This window comes from Eptatretus burgeri, chromosome 15 (assembly GCF_056783735.1).
Source record: "Eptatretus burgeri isolate ZD-2024b chromosome 15, Ebu_testis_v1, whole genome shotgun sequence".
NCBI lineage: Eukaryota > Metazoa > Chordata > Myxini > Myxiniformes > Myxinidae > Eptatretus > Eptatretus burgeri.
The window spans coordinates 41,761,364-41,781,363 of record NC_140975.1 but is presented as its reverse complement, the minus strand read 5'-3'; the positions used below and the strand labels follow the sequence as shown (position 1 = coordinate 41,781,363).

At 41.7% G+C, this 20,000-nt stretch overlaps 1 protein-coding gene across 12 annotated transcripts in view; it reads right to left on the bottom strand.

Annotated features, from left to right (window-relative positions):
• Positions 1 to 20,000, bottom strand: part of LOC147012031 (phosphoinositide 3-kinase regulatory subunit 5-like) — a 325,466-nt gene that overhangs the window by 21,834 nt on the left and 283,632 nt on the right. For 11 of the 12 annotated variants that reach the window (XM_085858068.1, XM_085858078.1, XM_085858069.1 and 8 more), the window contains 12 exons: positions 16,322 to 16,499; positions 15,362 to 15,518; positions 15,051 to 15,143; positions 11,510 to 11,771; positions 9,043 to 9,951; positions 6,474 to 6,594; positions 6,248 to 6,370; positions 5,991 to 6,110; positions 4,073 to 4,166; positions 3,684 to 3,760; positions 551 to 632; positions 362 to 447 (listed from right to left, as the gene is read on the bottom strand). In XM_085858068.1, the coding sequence (XP_085714194.1) occupies positions 362 to 447; positions 551 to 632; positions 3,684 to 3,760; positions 4,073 to 4,166; positions 5,991 to 6,110; positions 6,248 to 6,370; positions 6,474 to 6,594; positions 9,043 to 9,951; positions 11,510 to 11,771; positions 15,051 to 15,143; positions 15,362 to 15,518; positions 16,322 to 16,499 (2,302 nt within the window). The remainder of the gene's footprint in view (positions 1 to 361; positions 448 to 550; positions 633 to 3,683; positions 3,761 to 4,072; positions 4,167 to 5,990; positions 6,111 to 6,247; positions 6,371 to 6,473; positions 6,595 to 9,042; positions 9,952 to 11,509; positions 11,772 to 15,050; positions 15,144 to 15,361; positions 15,519 to 16,321; positions 16,500 to 20,000) is intronic. The other variant, XM_085858079.1, reaches the window with a different exon arrangement.

Here is a 20,000-nt window from a genome sequence, read left to right as displayed (position 1 = left end):
CTCTCCCCCTCTCTCTCATAAGCGATTCTTGGCCCCTATCGATCATGCTATTGTGTCGCTGGGATTGAAGTATGGAATTGTTTTCTCTTTCCCCACAAACATCAAATCCCATTTGAGTGAAGAAATGGATAAGAAATATATATATATATATATATATATATATATATATATATATATATATATATATATATATTCATTTGATTTCGACAGCCCGCCAATGGGAGAGAGAAGCATCAAGTTGGAGTTGGGACTCGTCAAATATTTAATCAGTCAGAAAACATTTACACAATTGTGAGACTTTTCAAAGAATGGCGTTTCATATTAATTTTACCTTAACCTCAAATTGAGCTCTGGAGCCTACCTGATTTGCCAAAGCCTTTCCTTTCCCACCTTGTGACCTCTTTATGACTTCCATGAAGGTCAACTTCAGCACCATGAGGTCACCCTCTGAAAGGACATCACAATCACCAACAATGAGAACAATGCTTATTGAATTTGACCATGTTAAATGCACTCCACACTTGGCACTTTGGCTCCTACTACTGCTTACCCAGCTTGGAGTCCCTTTCCATCTTTATCGAAGTGCAGTTTTTGTCTGCAGAGTGCTTCCGTATCCGCCCGCTGAGAAATCTCTGCGGTAAAAAGAGGAAGAACGCAAGTGTTTTCTCATTGTTAAGTTTGAGGAAAGCTTGTGTGTGAATATGAAAGGTCCACTTCTAACGTGGGCTGTGATTAGTAAGAACTGGTAAGACCAGAAATGTGTTGAAAAGTAAACTCGTCATTGGGTCCTCCATGACTGCCTCTTGTGTGCAGCATAACCAGGTACTCAAATGGTACTCGGTAGAGCACATACCTCTGCCAGACTGAACAGTTTACGTTTTGTATCCCACTGATAGTCCGGATCTGCATCCAGCCATTCGTCTTTGTCACACACCAAAATCGAATTCACTTGTTTTATTCCACCGACCCAACTCATGCACCAAGTTGTCATAATTCGTCCAAAACTTTTTGAGATATCCTGCTTTGTATCGTTTTTAGCCCAATCTCTCAATGGTGAAGAATCACTGAGGAAATAAAATTCTAGTCGACGGATTCAGATCTTCACCAAAATCGAATCAATACGTCCTTGTCACACACCCCACCTGTCCCCCAATTTTCATCCGAATCCATCCTCAGCGTTTGATATCCTGCTTACAGACAAACAAACAGCCAAACAGACAGCGGTGAAAACATTATCTCCATCCTCCAGTGGCAGAGGTAAAAATGACTTTCATAAATGACGTGTATGTATAACAAGTCATGCACAGATAAAACTTTTTAAAAAAAAAAACTCACTCTGAAGATGCTTGTTCATTTTAGGGGAAATCTATTTATGAAGTACTGCACTCGATTATTTTCTTTTTTTAGCAGCGTCTGGCGTAGCGAACGCTGCTCTAAGAACGCTCGGCATTCTTCTTCTTCTTCTTGTGAAGACAAAACCTTTTGGACTCGGCTTTTTTATACACAGGATCCGTATCTCCTTAAATACGAAGCACCTGTACACATCCTCGCATTGAGGGTGCCTTTTGAGAGCGTCCATCATGAAGTTTTAAATATATTCGGACATTTGCTTTTGAGTTTCGAAAAGTTCACGCTACTATTTAAAGATTATTCCATTTAACATTGTTACAGGGCCGGTGCGTCGGCCGCCAACCGACCGCTCTGACGGAGCCGCAAGTCGAGTCGGCCCGACCGATCGCCCGGAATATAGATCGCTGCCCAGATAAATCCGAGTCGACAGGTCCTTGTACAAGAACCGAAATACGCCAATGGGAAGATCACGTGGGGTAGGGCCGATTGCCAATCTTCAATGTACCTAAATACCCACGTGATCCAACTACCGGGGTATTCCACCCTCGACGGAACAAACCGCCGAGGCAAGCCTGTCCCGTGCGCGATTCCGAGCGGCTTAATCGCCGAGAACCGTCGGTCCAAATGTCCCCCTTTTACGGCAAACCAACGGCTTTCTAACTCCCAACACACGAAATGCTCAGTCAATGAAAGAATCGACGCGACGAGCTGAAAACATTTAACAATTGGGGTATTTATTAATAATAATGAGGAACTAGGGAAGCACGTAAGAGCAGAACTATTCCAACTATACGAAATGCAATGCAAAGATTTACAGCACACAAAGCACTTAACAGTTTCCTACTTATTAGACGGGCCCATGGACACACGTACGTATGCACACACACCCAAGAAATGGTGGCTGGGGCCTTGAATAACGAGCTCCAGCTCGGAGGACAGGTGAGCTGAAACCCAGAGCCTATCTCGAACCTCTCCACCTCGTGTGGTCTTCAAGTTGTTCAGACCCGGGCTCCAGCGAGAGCGAGCTGGATCCAATCGCCGTGAGCCGCGATCCTTCCCGAGCTCCCGCGAATCCTCCCGCGCTTCTCAACACGTGCTGGTGAGACGAGGCGCCGATCCTTCCCGTCGATGCGTGGCTTCCCTGAGGAACCACCTCGAAGAAGAGGTCGATGAGTCGCACCAAGCCGGGAAACAAACGGAGAACAAAGAGCTCCACGAACCAAGAAGAAGAAGAAGCCACCATTCGCAGCTCGAGCCGAGCAACCGGCTCAACTCTCTTTCAAAACAAAGCAGCTCTCCAAAAAGCCTACTAATCCAAGCAGGACCCGAAGCACTGCTGAACAACTCCTCTGCAGAAGCAAAAAGCTACCGAAAGCCTCAACCCTAACCCAAGCCAAACAGGACCCAAAGGTCTGCTGAACTACGCAGCCCTCAACTCCGAACGAACCCGAACAAAGAAAAAGGATCTCCTCTTTATCCTTCTCTGCCCCCCTCCCCTGCGCCCAGCGTGACTCACGCCCTCGTGATCCATCCCCCGCTCATCCACGGGTGGGAGGGAGTTGTTGACGTCATGAATCACGGGACGGAAGGGCTCTTCTTCCTCTTCGCAGAAGAGGGGGAGGGACGTCTCCATTGTTCGTTCCCTAACTATTAAATTGATCCACAGCGCATCTAATCGATTTCTAAACATTTAAACAATGGAAGGTGAGCTATCTTGGGAACAAGCACTTATCGACATAGCTGACTAAAGGAACCTGTCTGTTGTGTGCAATCGAATTCCAAATTCGTAACAATATATTGTAATTTCGTAAATACACTATTTTCTCGTCATGAACGAAGATCGTCCATGACGGACGTGATGTGCGGCACGTGATGAAATATCGGAAGTTGTTTTTTTTTTTTTTCTTCTTCCTCTTCTTGTTCTTCTTCTGGTGAAGACAAAACCTTTAGGACGTTGCTCTTTGACACATTTGTCCTTGTTAAGAATAAAGATCTTCCTCTTCTTATCCCATTCAACTCGCTTATCCTTCTCCAATTTCTCATTTGATTCATTTGATCTGCAGCCAGCCTTTTAGTTTCCCATTTGCTGAAGTGTCATGATGAAGGATCATGAGGCTATGAATTATTGAACTTCATGTGGATGCAATGAAGTAATTCCTTTTGAATGCAAAGTGACCATGTGACCAGAGCTTTAACACAACACAAGGAAAAAAAAAATTGTTGAAAAACAAAACCATAAAATTCTTCATAAACCAATTCCCATTTACCCTGCCATCCCACTATACACATCTCAAGCTGAGTCACATTTTCTGGGACACACATTGCCTTCTAACCTTGTAGTAGGTGACGTTCAGAGCAAGTGGCACAGCCTCCCGTTCACCCTCAACTCCAAAACGGTTTCTTGCTTTACCTGGAGAACAGGAGACGATACGTAGAGTACCTACCTCTCCCCCACCCCATCTCATTATCATTGGAACCTCTATGATTTCAATTGCATTATATACTTGAACACTAGAACAAACATCACTTTTTTTTAGCACTTTCAAAACCATTCCATCCAGCAATACTTGGACATGTTAAATAAGGTGGTGTATAAGACACTGCATCAATGGTGGTAAACTTCCAGAATTGCATTTGCTTGGATATAAAATAACAATGGTTCCATATCACTTTGGGCCTGTCAGTTGTGGCCATTCTCGGGATACCTCTTGAACTCATTCACCTGCAGCATGGATAGCACGGCGATCGGCAAGAAAACCCAGCTCAAGATGTAGGGCGAACACTTCCTTCCTTCGCTCACCCGATGCCAAGGTCAGCTGTGGGCAAAGATTGCAACAATTAATTGTGCTATTCGATGCATCAATATTTCATGATTATAATGAAGTGTATCAATTTGAATAAAGTGTGGAATGGGCGGCAAATCATGTGTGTGTGTGTGTGTGTGTGTGTGTGTGTGTGTGTGTGTGTGTGTGTGTGTGTGTGTGTGTGTGTGTGTGTGTGTGTCCTTGGTCCTTTTGTTCAGCACGCTGAACATTTTTACCACTCACACGAAGCGAAAAGTGGGGCTAAGTAATTGGTTCATGTCTGTCTGTCTGTTTGTCCTGTCTACAAACGTCAGTTTATGATCGAGTAACAACTTATTTTCAATTGAATGTTGTATTTTGAACATGAATCGGAAAACAAACTTGTCGTTTAGCAGTACTTTGGCTATGAATTTGGTCTGATTACGCACGCAAAGAAAGGAGTGAGGTAATATTTTTACTCTATTTGCCTGCCTGGCAGTCAAACAAGATTGGAAATAATTTCAAACAAAAAACGTTCTGTTTTTAAGGATGTCATAAAGGACTCGGACAACAGGGACAAATAACAAATGTAACATGTTACATAAGGTGGTGTAAAACACCGACATCAATGGTGGTAAATTCCCAGAATTTTTGTTTTTTCCTACAACCTTTCAAACCTTTATTTTATTTCAATTGAATTATATACTTTAACACTGCAGACCTTTTTATCATTTTCAACACCCTTCCATTTATCAGTACTTGGACATGTCAAACAAGGTGGTGTATAAGACAATGAGTCAATGGCGGTAAACATCCAGAATTTTTTTTTCTACAACCTTTAAAATCTATCTTTTATTTCAATTGAATTATATACTAGAACACTGCAGAACACAAATCGTCTTTTTTTTGTAATCATTTTCAACACCCTTCCGTTTAGCAGTACTTTGACATGTCAAATAAGGTGTACAAGACACTGTATCAATAAATAAAGTTACAGTAAAGCAGTAAACTTCCAGAATTTATTATTTTCTACAACCTATAAACTCTTTATTGTATTTCATTTAAATTATATACTTGAACACTGCAGAACACAAATCATCTTTTTTTGTAATCATTTTCAACACCTTTCCGTTTAGCAGTACTTAGACATGTCAAATAAGGTGGTGTATAAGACACTGTATCAATAAATAAAGTTACAGTAAAGCAGTAAACGACCAGAATTTATTATTTTCTACAACCTATAAACTCTTTATTTTATTTCATTTAAATTATATACTTGAACACTGCAGAACACAAATCGTCTTTTTTTTGTAATCATTTTCAACACCCTTCCGTTTAGCAGTACTTAGTCATGTCAAATAAGGTGGTGTATAAGACACTGTATCGATAAATAAAGTTACAGTAAAGCAGTAAAACTTCCAGAATTTATTATTTTCTACAACCTATAAACTCTTTATTTTATTTCATTTAAATTATATACTTGAACATTGCAGAACACAAATAGCCTTTTCAGCACTTTCAAAACCCTTCCGTTTCGCATTATTGGACAAAATAAAACTGCATTTCACGTCATCCCGACAAATCAAATTTTCCGCTCTTCGATCCCGCCCATGTCCTTGTATCTCCAGACAGTGTGAGGTAATGTGTTCTATGAAATCTCTCGTTAATTTTCTGTTATAGCGTCTGATGATTGATATGGATGTTCAGTATATGGAACATATAACCAGGACTGAGGAGGTTATACAGGGTTGAACATCTCTCCCCCCCCCCACCTTAATCTGCTGACCTTCATTAATCAATGAAGAATGTTACATATAAAGGATCACATCATGATGATTTTCCCCCTCTTTTTGTTACCTCCACTTGGAAGAGAGGCAAATGCAATGGGCTTGAGGCGAAGCGGCAGAAATGCATCAACATATCAGCCAGGATTCCAACCTCTTTCTCAGAACGCCCTGGTGCCACCTCACTACCGGGCTGGGGAATAGCACAACTGTAAATGGTATGGTGCAGAATACGGTATGACACATTTGAATCGTGTCGTATGACTTAACAAATCAGGGTATGATGTGGTCGTTACGACAAGGTAGATAAAGCAACACGGAGAAACAAACCTTTGTTCGGAAGCTGGGGACAATGTTGGAGATGCACAGCACATTACGGTCATACCAAGGGTCGATACGGCCGAGCAAGCTTGCACCGTGACCAAGTTCATCTTGCTGTCCATTCTCACACTCCTATCAATGCACGACCCCACAAGGTTGCAAGTTAGTCCGTGCCTGTGCCAAGTTCCCGGCTTTATCTAAACTGCCTCCATGGAGACGCAAACTCCATCCTCACCGGCACGAGGCCTCCTGCATGGTTCTGCTGTCCCGGAAAGGTCTGAGGTGGTGTGAGGGGCACATAGTAGAATTCGAGATGGAAACGTCCAACGATGGCCGGCTGAATGGCTTCATGCTGCCTGCGGTGTACACGTACATCTCAGAAAGTGTCTCCGATACTCATTTTCATTAAAACGGCATATTCAACACTGGTATACATTTGGCAACAGAAAAAAATAATTTTGTTAATTTCATTGGGCAGGCTTGAGAGAGAGTTTTGGAAAGTTTCAGGAGCTTGACAGAGAAATAAAGAAATGATTAACAAGTTTGTGACATTTAAAGTGTATTGTGACATTTCATCATAATCTTGAATTTCAACCTTTTATGAACAAAATAAATTCCCTTACTTTGGACCTGTCAGGAATGATAAAGGAAACAATAATTCCTGGCAACGATGACAGTTTTTCATCGATGAGTTGATCTTTCACTGTGACCCATACAGAAGATCAAAGCTCTTTACCCTCATCTGGAGAGTTATCGGTATCACAAATTGAGCTTGTAAAGCAGATGTGAGAGCACTACTTACCCACCTGATCAAGGACGTTACGCAGAATTACCTGGGCAGAATTACTCAATTGAGGTTTACGTTCTCAGAAATAGTCAAAGGTCTCAAAATAATTTATAAGTTGTGCAAAAATAAAAACAAGGTGATAAATCAAAACTAAATTGGGCGAAACAATGCAATGTTTTGTAAATAAAGGACCATTTACCCCTGTTTTCCCCACCACGACATCCAATGCAATGCGACCCGAATGAGAAGTACACTTGCGAAGAGGCGCGCACAAATTTGTGAGTTGATGTAACAGTTGACATCTCAAGTGATGAGAAAATATATCAAGAAAGGGAATGACGATTCTGATTGGTTCATCACCCTCCTGCTGCCATTGGCAATCACCAATGGTGCACACTGAATGGTTATTGCCTTCACGGTTAACATTGCAAAGAAATGCCGCAAAAGGAACTGATTATCAATGTTTCTACAGCTGGGACTCTGCTGCTGTACCACTAAGAATAACAAAATAACTTTTTCAGTAATTAACTGTGATGAAGCATCTTTCAAGCAAGTGATTTCTTTCTTCCAATCAGGAGCCAAAATTATGATTTGTTTTGAAATCCCCTTATTGTGATTGGAGGAACACGTTTAGCTGAAATACAGTCAAGCCCGGTCAACCAGATCGAAATGTGGCACCGATGTGATTTATGCAGGTGTGCTTTCTCTGCTAAATCATCCAAATTTAAGCAATTTACCTGGTTAACTCTACTCGATAACAAACTAACTAACTAACTTCAGTTTCACAATTGTCACAACAAAACGTTCTCATCGTGCTGGCACGAGGACGCAGGTTGGAATTTGAAGCATTTTGAAATTCCTGCTCTAACATGAGAACTCAGAAACAAACAACAAGAAAAATACACCTAAACGGTAACGATATTTTTCCCATTGTCCCACTTTATGGAATGTCTTGTACCGCAATCTCAAGCAAGTCATAATGTAAGTTACCGTGTTCATTCAAGGCTGTAACGTACAAAGTGTGCTGTGAGTGGGGCTATGCCTAAACAGAATGTGCTGTGAGTGGGGCTGTGCCTAAACAGAGTGTGCTGAGTGGGGCTGTGCTTAAACAGTGTGTGCTGTGAGTGGGGCTGTGCCTAAACAGAGTGTGCTGAGTGGGGCTGTGCCTAAACAGAGTGTGCTGTAAGTGGGGCTGTGCCTAAACAGAGTGTGCTGTGAATGGGGCTGTGCTTTAACAGAGTGTGCTGTGAGTGGGGCTGTTTTCAGTGTACTGTGAGTGGGGCCATGCTTGTATAGAGTGATGACAGCCTCAATGTGCCCTTATGTTTGTAGGAACATTGTTTTGAACATCAACAAGTTTCTCAGTGTGGTTATCTAGCTTAAGCAGGATACTTGAGGATGCGCAATACTTGTGTTTGCATAATATTGTGTTCTTAAAGTACTGATAAATGTTGTGGTCTGTTAGTTCAGAAAGTAGTTCTGGCTCTTGTGATGCGTAAGGTAGAACAACCCATCACAGCACGTGTTGTCGGCAGTAAAAGAGCATCGATTTAAATCATGGATGTGCACATCATCAGTGTGCCTTTGTGGTTGTTTGACAGGTGGTTTGTTCCAAAAACCACCCCCTTTGAGCATTGCAACATTATTTGTGACTTGACAGGAGGGGGCATACCAACACAAACTTAAAGCATGTTTGAGCTCCTTTCAAAGAAGGGTACAACGGTGTGTTTGGCTCTATGCAATGCGCATTGTGTACAAGTTAATGTGAACACAGCAGCAGACAGCTTAATGTCCCCATTTTCATTTACATATGTCCCTCAAGATGTGCAGGCAACCCCACTCTCACAAAATCGAGACATCAATCCATAAATTGCATCTCATAATTGGCAGCACAAGGAAGCAGGCATAAATACGAGGCCATCAAACCACTCTTCTTATGAAACTTCAACAAGCACTTCACACTCACTGCATGCAGTAATAGTAATGATGCAACAAAGAGGTAAGTGTTTTCTCTCACTGGAACTTGCAGTAGGACCGAGCCAGCTTGCCGAGCGCCCGGTCACCTCCGAACACCAGAAGGCGGATCGTCCCGCACCGGGCCTGAGCAGCGGCGCTGTCATTTCGACCTCGTGATGCAAATGATGTCCGAAGATTTTCCAGTCTCCTCATTTCCTTGGACATGGCACTCGGCTCACATAACGTCCCAGTAGTAGTCGCCCTATCTGAGGATCGGCCCATCGTATTTGCTCGCTCTGCGGGAGGGCTCGAACTTGCATTCGTCACTTTGAGACTCTCTTTTCTCTTCCTCTGTGGGATGACCGGTGGTCTCTTCCTCCCTTGTTCAAACGGCGATGCTGTCAAGTTGGTTTCTTGCTCTTCATCCCTTTCTTCTGCACTCTCTACCATATTGTGCAACTTCGTGTCATCCTCTGGTTTAACATGCATTCGTTTTTCTTCTTCAAATATTTGTCCTATGCCTGCAGCAGTCTCTTCCTCATCATAGTCCTCCCTCTCCTTCTTGCCTAACTCATTACATTCCTTCTCAAGCGATCCTCCATCATCAGGTGCCATACCATAGCCACTGTCAATCCCTACATTACTCTCCATTTCTTTCCACCTTTCAACCTTGTCTTTGCTGTTTTCCACACACTCATCTTCTTCCTCTCCATCCATGCTGCCCATCTTTGTCTTTGTCCTATTTTTGGTTTCTCCTGTATTAACAGTAGACCAAGGAGCAGATGAGAAGCAAGGAGTATGGTAGTGTGAGCGAACTGGTAGAGTGGGCGATCCAGAGTCATTCAAAGACAGAGTTCCAGAGGCGAGTGTGGCTGAACCCCTTCGTGGTGGGCTTCCCTCCATACGTTTCAATGTTTGTAATTTTTTATGAAGCAGTGATAATGGACGTAAAAGCAGATTTGGCAAGGGACTTGGGGAGGGAGGCAAAAGAGCAACACATTGAGGAACCCAACCATCAGGCTCTTGAAAAGCATTTGTAAGGAAACACTAAAATGGATGCCAAAGCTTCTTGCATAATATTCTGTCGAACTACTGATGAGAAACATGACAATGTGAGTCATCAGTATGAATGGGACATTGCACTACTTATTACTTTTCACACAAGTATGGTCAATGCTTTAGCATGATCATGTATTTCCCACTTTACAAATTTAAATGTGCGTATATACCAAGTCTCGGTGAATAAATTTCAACCATTTCCAAGGGGCCGTACACAAAATACATGATGCTTTGGGGTTGTGTGAAGGGGAGTGTTGCCCAGAGTGTCTCAATGGGAGAGGAGGCTGGCGGAGCTCCAGTCACGTGATGGCATCTTCACCTTCATGGGTGCAGCCATCTTAGATTTCCCTTCATCAGATTTCCATTCAGAACGTGTCAATTTGAAACAACTTTACTTTCGCTTGAATTTGTCAAAAATGGCAGAGATGCTGTTTACATCATTCATTAGAAGTGACGGGAGAGCATTTCTGAAAAGGACATAGCAGGAAGTTCAACTACAAGGTTGTAAAATTTGGCGGGAGCTGAAGAGCACCATTAAATCATTGACTGAGCTGTCGGATGCCACCAATAACAAATTAGAACGAGAGGGGGAGCACTCGGTAGAGTACAAAACCTCCACCGCTAATACTGCTAGGTCACTCAAGTGAACCCGATATCCTATTCATTCAATTTGACGTCAATAGTGATCACAGAGTTATAGTTTGCAACTTTCCCTTTTACTTTTAATTTTTACATACTCAATTCATTCGTCATAACTAGATTCCTTGAGACAGAAATTAATTTTACGTGGGTATATCCACCTGAAGTTCCAAAATCAGCCGCAATTATAATTTTGGCATGTTTTTTTTTTGTTGAAAATCACTTATAACATGTAGAAATGGAAAAAAAGAAATCAAAATTTTGTTGAAAAAAAAGTTTCAAACATTTTTTTTTCTCTAACAATTTTTTTTTGGGGTGGGGGGGGGGTTGGAAATCACTTAAAACATGTATAAATGCAAAAAAAAAAAAATTCAAATATTTTTTCAAAATGGCCACCATAGCGGCCATATTGGATTTTGGAACGAGTCCAAAATCGAATGGCATGATCCTTGGACCATACCTAATCCCCCCACCAAGTTTCGTCGAAATCCGTCGAGGAGTTTTTCCGTAATACTGTTCACAAACAAACAGAAAGGGGTGAAAACAGTAACCTCCGATCTTCGATGGCGGAGGTTAAAAATGGAAGTTGAATCAAAATATTAAATAGCGACATTGCTCTCCTTCAGGATGTCACGTGTTTATTATTGGGGGGTGGGAGGGGATTGAAGGGAGTGGTGTTAGGAAAAGCAACACTGAACATCAATGGGGGCGTGGGGGGGGGGAGGTGGAGAGTGTCAAAAAAACTGCCATGACAGGTGTAAGAAATTGTGATGAATAAGTCGATAAGATACACAATTACCACCAAAATCACATTGCAAAGACCACCTCACCTCTCACGATTTCCGTGTGACCGCAGCATGTGAACCGTGAGCTCGGGAAATGAACTAGAGCGTCCACGATTGTCAATGTCGCAATCCTCGTATCCAGAGTCGTAAACCCGCAGAGCAGGATACCCGATGTCCGAATTGGCCGAAGTGATGGACGTCTGCGACAGAACAGAGTCTCGTGGCGAAAGCTGCACAGTTCCGTCGTCATCACTCAGCCGTGGCGCCACGAGGTTCTCCTCCTTCTCAAGAACGTCGTACAAAAAGTCTGTGCGACACAGAATCCACCATTTGTCTTTTGCTCTACTCTGCCGATGAATAACGTATCAGTTGGTACAATTCCATTTCCAAGAAAATGCCCGATGAAAAGGTATAACCGGTATACCTGTACAGATAATCAGGAAATTTTGATCATGATAAGGTGTGTTTGTGTGTGACTGTGCGCATCCTCAAAAACCTCTTGGCAAGACCAATCGAACAAAAAGTTGGAGTGCATATGTCTGCTCAGCAAATACCATTAATCCAATTGCGTTTTTCAATGTCACCAGTTTCCAAGCGACAGGTAACAAAGCAGGTGTCGTAAAAAAGTTTATGAATTCGGTTTTTGATGCTTCAGACAGGCCTATAGGTGTGTGACGCCGTTTGATGCAGTGAAGTGGTAAAGAGAAACCAATGAGGAAATGACCAAAATGCACACGACCCAGGACATTAGGTTCTTTGAGATATGGGCTGTTTCACAATGAGGGTACCAAGTTTGTCTCACAACCACTAAAAATTCAAACTCAATATTTTTATATTTTTATTTCTCCTAATCCAACATTGTTAATTACAATACTTCAATCCAAATTTTTTGGAGCATCTGAATGAATATTTCTTATCAAAAAATATAAGGGTATGTTCTTTTGAACATACGAGTCCCCTAGGAACACCAGGTGGCGCCATGAATAGATACACAGCGGTCGGTGCTGCCGCTAGGCGAGTAGATGTTTAGCAGCGTCATCATGGTTGGCGTCTCGCAATATAATATATTAGCACGATTAAAAATACCGTTTTTTCCTCGCATCTTCATGTCTGTCAAAAAACCAGTGTCAAGGTGCACAACTACAGCTCATAACCTATCCATTGAGGTGTTTTTCGGCCCCCCCTGCTTTCCCGTTTTCACGCCACTGTCCACACAAAATTCATCAATCAATTCTATACAGAGTCTGGGGGACTCAATAACACCCCAAGGATGTTAGGAGAGTATTTTTTTAAACTACAACAGTCATTAATACAATTCAACTACAACCACAAAATAACAACACTATCAAACTTCAGTGGTTTCCATATGTTCCACAAGTATTATTCCATTACTGGAATTATGATTCAGTATACAAATAAAGTATATTTGTAGAAATATCAATAAAAGACTGAACTAAGTTTCAAATATCCAGAAAAAAGATATGTTTTAATTACCACTGTCACTAATAGCACTGCATATGATGGAATTTAGCACAAAATTTTAAAAGTACATGTACTTTTCTACATATTCTGAAAAAATTACTAATTTATCTCTGAAAATAAAAGTTTACCACCACTGAAAAATATTAAGAAAATCACATATTTCTTCCGGAGAGGACATAATTTTTTGACATGAAGCAATACATTCTGTACAAGATATAACTGCAAAGTAATACATTTATCAATGTTGTAACAAGATAAATTACATAAATGTAAATACCTTTTACTGATAATGGATATTCATGACCATGTCAACCTTACAAAACATCAAAATTTATAGCCAGCAAGTAGTTTCCTTATAACTCGTGGCAGTTTAGGTGTTTCCGGAGAGGACACATTTTTGACGGACACATGTAAGGCAATCAGTGCAGGCCATGCAAATAGAAGGTTATTGGTTACACTTAAACTTTGTAGCATAATATCAGTGCAGGTATATACACACTTGGTAAAACACACAATAAACCTTTAAAAAGACCCTTTATTTATATAAAAAAAAATATTCTACAATATGCATTTCCGGAGAGGACATTTCTTGACGGACGAACGGTGGGACATATTTATTGAGGGTGAAATAAATATTCATAGTCTGAAATGAATAATATGTTGTGGACAAAGTACAGAAGAGGTATTAAATTGATGCAACAACAAATAAAAGTCCCAATTTCTGCTTGTATTTGTTTATACATTGTGAATGCAGTGTACCTGGAGAAAATGAGACAGCTATTTGTCAAAAAAAAAATGGCAATTTTTATGCCATTCTGCCAAAAATTGACATTTTTTTGTCAAATAAAAAGTGGTCCAAGTTGTGCCATCACTTGTACCAACTACTGGCCCTAATGACAGAGATACTACAGCCTCTCATTTAGCTATTTAGCATGCAAGGGTACAAAATACCAGAAATGACCATGACTGTGAAACAGCCCATATAGAGGATATCATCCTGGCCAGGAGAGTCTGAGGATCTAAATACCATTAGCAGGAAGTGAAGCTGCAGTAAAATATCCATCCACTGCTGTATTTACAGAAATATATTGTCTTCAGTGATGTAATGAGAATGGAAACAAAATCGATTGTAAGCCGTATGAGAGGAAGTTGCCAGACAGTAATGGCTTCCATCATCTTGTTGGTGACGTGCAATCAAACTGAGAGTTTGGTGATTTCGGAGATGAGTATTGGCAATAGTGAAGAGATGCTGGTTCAGCAGGTAATGTTTAGTGAAGCAGAAGTAAAAAGAGCATCACCAACAACTTGCAGTCGATTCACACTGGTTTTTCTCATAGGATAAGATGCGCAAGTCTGGGGTCGGCAACGAAAATGGCTCTTCAACCCCCAAAGTCAATACAACTTCGGCCCTTTGGTAATGCCTCAGGTCTCTCTGGATCAGAACGTATCCTGTAATGTTAATTTGCATACAAACAAGAGAGAAATTCCTGTGAAACTTCCAAAAAAATGGCTTTAAAAAAAGTTTCCACACATGTGTGATGACACGATCCAGGCAACACCTGGATATGGTGGGTTCACTCCCAGGGAGAAGTTTGAAAACTTATTGAGATGGAACTTGAGCACGATAAAAGGCTCATAGAAAAGTGAGACGTCCCACGTGCCCCCCCCCCCCAAGGGCCTGAAGATTACACACCTCATGAAGCTGCTTGCTTTTTGCTTGAAAACGTATTTTACGTTCAGCTGGAAAGTTTACGAACAAATAAAAGGCATGCCTATGGGTTCAGGATGGCTAATTGCTCATATTGTACAGACTGAAAGAATGTGGCTCGGTGTGCTTACGTGGCCCAGCATTATGTTACTGTGTAAATGCGTCCACAATGCAATATAAAACCTCAGAAAATGAAAGGCATAAGGCAAATCAAAGCTTGTGCCATGGTTGTTTGTTGGTGCTCTATCCTTTTAAAATGATGAGCATGAGGACAGAAAGGTACTTTTAAATGCCGAGGAAAGAAAGGCATAACTCAAAGTGCATTCATACGATTCATAGGGATTGATAGATAAGATCAATATCAATAACCTCAGACAAAGTGCACAAGGCCATTACCAAGGTTATCATCTCGCCAATTGTGCGGAATGCAGCTCGCCAGCGGAACGGGAACTGCATGCAGTCCAGTTTCACAGTCTGCACCTGTGGGAACTGGCAGGTGCGGACACAATGCTGTCTTTCACTTCCTCTCAATGTATGGGAAGCAAACCGTTACGATCTGCTGTTCGATGGTCTAGACTCTAGAGGAGTTTATTTATAATTCCATGCAAAGAGACGTAAAAAGAGACTCCAGTAGTACATTTTGTTCAAATAATTCAATTTTTCTTCTTTCAAGACGCATCCGTCTCTAAAACTCCCCCGGCTCTGACCAGATGATGATTCCAAGCTGTCAATCTCTTTCTTCAGGCCAGACAAGGCCTCAATGAGGTATCGCCGTGCTCCCCCCATGTTGTCTCGCCCAGCAGCTTCTTCCTGTGTGTCCGCCATGCGCTGTGCTAGCCTGAGCAGGCAAGCTTCATCCTGAGCCTGAGACACCGAAAGGCACAGTTTGTGAATTTGAACAACGCTGAGGCTTCGTTTTGAAGCTCACACTTAGTCATAAGGCTTTCTGAAGGATTCATTTTGATTCAAGCTTTTCAATATCACGGCAGGAAAAATGCAAGAACAACAAGAAAGGCAATCAATCGGTAGAGCACATACCTCCACCAGGCTGAAGAATTTACGTTTTGCCTATCCCACTGATAGGCCGGATCTGAATCCGGACATGAACCAAAATCTGATCCGCTTGTTCTTGTCACTTAACCAACTCATCCACCAAGTTTTGTCATATTCCATCCACAACTTTGACACATCGTGCCCCCCCAAAATATCGTTTTTGGCCCCATATCTCAATGGTGAAGAATCACTTAAAAAGTTCTCTTATCCGGATCCGGGTCTTCAACAAAATCGAATCGATTTGTCCTTGTTACACTCACAACCTGTCCAACAGATTTCAAACAAATCCGTCCATAACCTTTTGATGCATCGTGCTGACAGACGGACAAACAGGGGTGAAAACATAACCTCCGTCCACCTATGGTGGTGTACATAAACCAAACTCGTCGTCCACAGTGATGTTTGTGGTGGAGAAGGCTACCTTGTCACAAGACCTGTGTTTTGTCAGGCAATCAAATTGCAGGGAATTGTGACCGAAAAAGGCTCTAACAAGCAACAGGTAATAAAAAGATAAAAGTACCAAACTTAAACAATGAGCATGGCAGTGAGACAAAAAGGAAAAAGATAATCCTTGTTAGGGTAACATGGTCAAAACAGGCAAAGGGAAATCTTACCAACAGGGCCTCGAGCAGATTGTCCAAGTTGACTTTTGGACCCAGGGTGGCATGCAAGCCGTGATACACTAGGTGGGCGCAGTGCTTGGCATGGGAAGTGGGTAACTCCGTGGTGGCACCTTTCAAGATGGAAACCAACTCTGGTGAAACTTCTGTTGGATCCAAAAGCAGTATTGTTCTGCAAGACCATGAAACAAACCTCTCAAGCTTGCTTGCATATTTTCCCACACCGCCATGCCCATTTGCCGCTCGTCCCTTGCAACATTTTGAAATCCAGCTTAATTTGAGTGTTTATCCAGCATTAAAATAAAAGAGTGGGCAAAACAAGTTTCTTTTAATGGTAGAGGAACACTTGACTTTGTCGAGGCGAGTGTCGGTCTGCGTCTTCAGATTTTTCAAACGATAGGCTTCATCTACTGACATAGACTCCTATAGAGAAGGACTGGAACCTCACGATCTCGGGGTTTGTAACTTGAGTCTGAAGGATTATATTAACTTGAGTCTGGGGCTAAAATGACTTCTAGAAGAGCTAGAGACATGATCTCGGGATCCATATAGGGGCTTTTGAGGACAGCGAGTTCAATAGTGTCATTTTCAACACCACCTGAGGTCATCTTCAAGGTCAAAAGGTCATATTTCAAGGTCAAATTACTGAATTTTAGTATTTTTTGCCCGTTTTTGTGTCTAACTCATAAACTGTGAGAGATGGTTGATTGTAATAAGATGCAAGTGTGTAGAGCTGTCAAACTTTCATATTTATTGTCATATATCGTATTACATAAACATTATATGCATGTCACAACACTATGCCTATTACAACTATGTGTATGTCTATCACCAGTTGGAGAGCTTTTCTTGCCTCCTGAGGCATCCCAAAGTTTTTCTTTGTCACTTACATTGAGGACATGAGCTTTCAATAGAATGTTAGCTAAAGTAGTACATGCAGCATTACTACGAGCTAAAGGTGCATCTACAGAGGATAACAGCTCAGCAAAATGAAATCGGCAACGCATTTTAGTCTTGTCATACAAATTATAGGCATGATGTACAAAAAATACGGTTGACAGAGTCGGCACACTCAATCCACCTCAATTCAAATTATCTAGAAACTCAGATGACACCTCGTTACCATCTTCATCATCAATGATCTCCATACTAGTGCGATCGCCATATTTATGAACAAGGTGTCCGGCCTAATAAACTACTTTATGCTTAAGGGCATCGTCAGACCCCAAGAGATCCTGAGTGTCTTGAGGAGTAATCTCGTCAATGAGTTCACTTCGCTCATCTGGATTTATGGAAGTTGTACAGTTCTTGTCGCAATCAATCACACGAGAACTAGATTCGGGCATAATGTCATGCTTAATGAGTGTTTGCAAATTTACAATTTTAGCTGCAGCCATAATGTCAACTACGTCAATGTAGAAGTTTCCACCGCTTCTTTGCCTGGCTTGGCCGAAAAACTTTTCCAAGGCTTCATCTGCAAATATAGCAGGAAGAACGTAGTCAAAGTCTTTCTCTGCCAGAAACAATTTGGCAGCATGCACATTATTACGTGTGGACACAGTGAAGGCTTCAGCAGTTTGCTGAGTTAGCTTCAGCTTACGACCACCACCTCCTTGCCATGCGCAGGTAGATATAATTTGGCAGGCCTGCTCCAGCCGAGTGAAACTTGTACAGTCTGCTGTCCATCTTGTCTGGATTCGTCACGCAGATGGATAGCTGAGAAACGGTCTTTCACGTTCATCATCTTGAACCACTCACTCATTATCTGGGTGAGGATGATTGTGCCTTCGCTGATGCCCAGTGAATCCTTGAATGTCTTTAAAGCAGCGACAGTCTTGTCATTGAACACTTGGCATACCAATGGTACGCTCTGGCGTTGAAGGGGCTTGGGGAAAACAGCGGTGTGCGTCAGCTTGGTTCAGAGAATAGGAGTAGCCCGGTCAATCTCATAAACCTTCTGAATATCACTCCAGTAAGCTTTGTACTCATTACCATCTACGACAAATGAGAGTGTCTTGCCATCAACAGTAATCCAGTTGTTGCGAACATTTTTGAAGATATGCACGTAGTCGTACACTAAGAACATAGATTGCTCTTGAATTGACAGCACTTGGCAACTTCCTGGTCCTCCAAGTTTTGAATAAACACTGTGGTTTGTATTGCAATTGTCACATATCAAAGAAATCACAGTACCGCCAGCACCAACTACAGCTGATGCAGCTTCGATAAGGAGTTCCTTCAGCTGATCGGCAGTTAGTTTTTTGCAGGGCAAAATGCGTAGAATATAGCGTGGACCACCAAAATGGCAGGCAACTTCAACAACCATAGCATGTGAAGCAAGCATTTCAAAAATCATAGTATCAGTATCAAATCAGTGACAATCAAGAGGTTTGAACATAAGATGCAGCTGCAATAGAAGGAAGGTGAAATGAGGAAGCTCGTGTGCCTCAGTCATCCAACAGAGCTGGCTTATTACAAGCTGAAGAATTTCCTTGCTTGCAATTTCATAGATGTTTACCTGGTCAGTTATGGATCTAATCTGGGACCATTTTGAGAGCAGGCTGTTCTTCTGCAAAGGAAAAAGTCGTTTGGGCATCTCAATGCCATCTTTCTCAACTCTATTCAAGAATAGAAATCCAAAAGGTGAGTGAACTTGTTGGAAATGGAAGAACTGTTTGACAGTTTGTCCAGTAGCATCAGTTCTTGATAGGTAAAGGTTTTCCTGGTCTTTTATGACGTTAAAGCCAGGAAAATAGGAGCTGATTTTAGCACAGACGTGGTCGAAATCTTGGATATTGTCTGCAGCCTCATCAGCTGCCTGCATCTTCTTAGCTCTTGATTCTGACGTAGAAGATTATGTTGGGCGTGGGGCTGAGGTCACCTGCTTCAAAGCTGATTTCAGTACTCCAGGAAATATTGATGGGGGTTCTTTTTGTCGTTTGCCACCCCAAACTGACACCCAATCACAATTGAAATGTGTCTCACAAATATATATCTCCTTTAAGCACCTCAAGCTTTTTTTCTCATTTGGCATTGCCAATATCCATCTCTCCCTCTCCTCAGGATCTCTTGAGGTCCGACGATGCCCTTAAGCATAAAGTAGTTTATGAGGCTGGACACCTTGTTCATAAATATGGCGATAGCACTAGTATGGAGGAGATCATTGATGATGAAGATGGTAACGAGGTGTCATCTGAGTTTCTAGATAATTTGAATAGAGGTGGATTGATTGTGCCGACTATGTCAACCGTCTTTTTTGAACATAATGCCCATAATTTGTATGACAAGACTAAAATGCGTTGCTGATTTCATTTTGCTGAGCTGTTATCCTCTGTAGATGCACCTTTAGCTCGTAGTAATGCTGCATGTACTACTTTAGCTAACATTCTATTGAAAGCTCATGTCCTCAATGTAAGTGACAAAGAAAAGGCTTTGGGATGCCTCAGGAGGCAAGAAAAGCTCTCCAACTAGTGATAGACATAGTTGTAATAGGCATAGTGTTGTGACATGCATATAATGTTTATGTAATACGATATATGACAATAAATATGAAAGTTTGACAGCTCTACACACTTGCATATTATTACAATCAACCATCTCTCACAGTTTATGAGTTAGACACAAAAACTGGCAAAAAATACTAAAATTCAGCAATTTGACCTTGAAATATGAC